The sequence below is a fragment of the Apis dorsata genome, unplaced genomic scaffold (assembly GCF_000469605.1).
Source record: "Apis dorsata unplaced genomic scaffold, Apis dorsata 1.3 scaffold_169, whole genome shotgun sequence".
Taxonomy (NCBI): Eukaryota; Metazoa; Arthropoda; class Insecta; order Hymenoptera; family Apidae; genus Apis; species Apis dorsata.
In genome coordinates, this window is record NW_006263457.1 from 978,758 (window position 1) to 982,240 (window position 3,483).

Below are 3,483 nucleotides of genomic sequence, written 5' to 3' on the forward strand. Positions count from 1 at the left end.
TTGGTGGATATGTTTCAACCATGGGGGCATCGGTTCTATGGCACACACATCTCATTCGTAGCGTACCTGTGTTGTATTTTTCTAACATCATTCTGGATATGTTGAAGATTTCCTGTTTTAATTTTTTTTTTCTAATTGATCTTAATTCAAATAACGGAGATAATTCCGATTATACTTTTCTCTTGTTTTATGGAAGATTAAGATTATGTTTGAAAAAAATGATTATTATATTTTTTATATCTTTACGTATATCAATTATTTATTAAAAAAAATTAAATTTTACATTTTTTTTTTTAAACTTACAAATAATAATTTAAATTATAATTCATTATATTAATTAATGAAAAAATTTATTATAATATAATTCATCATCGCTTAATTCAAGTTGAAGTTGCGTGAATAATCATGTGAAATTTTGTTCAAACTGTTGTTTTTCTATGTGTGAACAGAAATGGGATCGTCTGTCAGCCAATTTTAACAGGGCTACGAGAAATTTTTGAAGTTTATTTTATATGACGTGGTAAGAAGCTGATGGACTGGAGAAATGACGAGTCCGACCACTCCAGCGGTTTGTGACTGTTTCTCGTATATCGTGAATCCTTCAGTTCCATCGATAATAAATCGCGTCCTTTCTTTTATGAGTAGTTGAAAATTTTGCATGGGACGAGAGAAATTTTTTGTCGAAAACTATGAGCGATATATGTTTATCAGTGGCATTAGGATGTAATGTTTGCTCTCAAGGAGTACAGGTTTACATAGTTTATTCATTGTTGAAATATTTATTTATAACGGAATATAAATTATTAGTTTTTGAATGAAAATTAAAAGTTTTGGAATTAGGCGAATTTCGGCAGCTGTAAAGAGTCAAGAAGTTTTACATCAGCTCTCGAACGTCTAGAATTAGAGGCAGAAATTGAATCTAGAAATGATACGATACCGCTACGTCGAACAAGTGATGCGCAAACTGAGCCGTCTGATGATACTGATCAAGATTTGTTCGGCTTGAATGCTAGAGATATGTTACCTTATAGAAAAAATGTTCAACATTCTGACATTTTGAATTTTCAAGTATGACGTCTAGATTTTAACATTTATTTATAAAATAATGCCAAAATTAGCGAAAATTAGATATGAATTTTAGGGTGTTATGCATTCGCCAGAAGATATTGCTCGTTATTGGAAGAAAGATTCACGAATGTGGCTTTGGAAATCTGTAAAGCTTATGCGAAGAAAGAATAAATTAAAATCATCTAATATGTGTGCAATAAATATAGAAAAGGAAGAAGAATAATAATTTGAATATTATCTACAATTTCATATATAAAATTCTTTACATTTGAACTGCTATTTTAATCGTTCATATTATTATTTTAAATTGATTATATTTTTCTATCAGTGTATATATTTTCTCTCTATATATATATATTGAATAATAATTTTATTAATTAATTTTTATTTTATGGAATTTATATATAATTTCTCAACTGTTTCATATATATTTATATTTATAATAATTTATGTAATGCAATAATTTCGGTATTTTACTTATACATAATAATACGAATAAGATATTTATATATTTTTTAAAATAAAAATATAATATTTATATACAAAATTTATAAATGAAGATATACATTAAATATATTAAACAAATATTATTCATTTTAACCACAAGTTTCTATAGAATCTAATGACTGTCTATTTTCAAATGTTTCACCCATTTCAAAACGTACAAAATCCAAGATTTCAATTTGTTCATTTTGTACTAACTGTTGTATAGAGACTGTAGGATCAAACAAAAATTCTTGAAACAACATAATAGTTTCATCATCTATGTTGTCTAAAGGTTGATCAATTTTTGGATTACCAACTTTTATTGGATTCATACCTAAATTAAAACACATATTATTATAAACATATATTTTCATAAAAAAAAACATAAATTATCTTAATAATAAATATAATTACCAATAATATGTTGACAAAGTTGCATTCCCAGCATTTCCTTTTTTTTATCAGATTTTAAAGCCAGTAATGCTCCATATCTTCCAAAAGATGATGGTACTGGATTTAGAGGAGTAGGATGCGTACAACCATATAGATGTACATCTGGTTGCACACTCATACATATCGCACGTCTTATATTGATATTTTCTCCTATAATCCCAATGGTTAAAGCAGAATGATCACTTAAACTTTTGCCATCTTCAGCGCATAGTTTATTTATCGATTCTGTACATAACATAGTTTTTTTGACCAATGAATCTTGATCAACTGTCATTCCATATTTTAACACAGTGGTAAGTATAATCTGTGCTAGATCATGGAATTTTTTATTCCTTGCTACAAAGTCTGTTTCACAATTTATCTCAACAAGTGCTCCATGATTTTTGTTAGTGATCATTGCTATTAATCCCTCAGAAGTTATTCTAGATTTTAATTTCAATGCTTTATTCCAACCTTGAGATTGAGCCTGCTCATTTAACCATTCTTCAGCCTATAACATTTAAAAAATTAACAATGCTCTTGTTATAGTAACCTAACTTAACCTTGTTAAGTATTTTACCTTTTCAAAATTATTGTTATGTAGCTCTAAAGCCTTTTTACAATTTACAAATGCATATCCAGTTTTCTTACGCAGCTTGCTTAATAATGTTTTTTTCGTAGAATAACATAAAACATAATTTGTATGTATCGAACGAAAAAATTGATGTGAAATCATCTGAAACATGTCACTTGTGTTATTTTATGTAGAAAAAAATTGAAAAAAATTTAACATTAATAAGACCTAACCTAAAAATGTTTCAATTTTATTTTGATTTATATTTTATTATAAATTATTATAAATGCAAAATATTATAAATAATCATATATAATTTTAAAAAATATTTTCATTTAAAATTTTTTATAAATTCTATAGAAACCAATCAATTTCGTTGCCTAGAAACTGCAGTCAATTGCAGTCAAGAGTATTGTCTATTTGTAATCTAAAGATAAATGTATAAAAGAAGATTATTAAGCATTTTGTTTTAAAATATCATATTGTATCATTATTATTGGAGGTTTTAATAATTTGAAAAAAATATTATTTTGTAATATACTTACTTCGTATACGATTTAAAAATGAAAATGTAATTCAACTATCAAAATTGATTCCGAAAGTGGCGCCATCTGTAATAATACGAAATTCAATTGCAAGGTAGTAATTAATATTAATTTTTTTTTAACGTTTCATTGTAATTATATTCAATCTTTGATCTATTTATGTTGAAATTTTAAAATGATACATTAGATGAACATAATTTTATATATAATTTTTATTTTTAATATCATAGTATCTTTTTCAATTCTTTTTCTCTCTCATAACAAATAGCAGCATGGAATGCGAATGTATCGATGTGGAAACGTGCGAGGGTATTTCGCATCCGGTGTTTAAAAAAAAACGCGTTAAAGATGTGCAAAAAATTTCAAAAGTAATTGATA

The 3,483-nt window shown here is 26.1% G+C and overlaps 1 protein-coding gene across 1 annotated transcript; it reads right to left on the bottom strand.

Moving 5' to 3' along the window:
• Positions 1 to 1,436: 1,436 nt before the first annotated feature.
• LOC102673550 (elongation factor Ts, mitochondrial) lies at positions 1,437 to 3,193 on the bottom strand. Its single transcript, XM_006614076.2, has 4 exons — positions 3,106 to 3,193; positions 2,567 to 2,722; positions 1,969 to 2,497; positions 1,437 to 1,888 (listed from the first exon to the last, which is right to left on the bottom strand). Exons 2-4 carry the CDS (start codon positions 2,720 to 2,722, stop codon positions 1,665 to 1,667), a joined length of 909 nt encoding a protein of 302 aa, XP_006614139.1. The 5' UTR covers positions 3,106 to 3,193; the 3' UTR covers positions 1,437 to 1,664.
• Between the last annotated feature and the right edge of the window lie 290 nt (positions 3,194 to 3,483).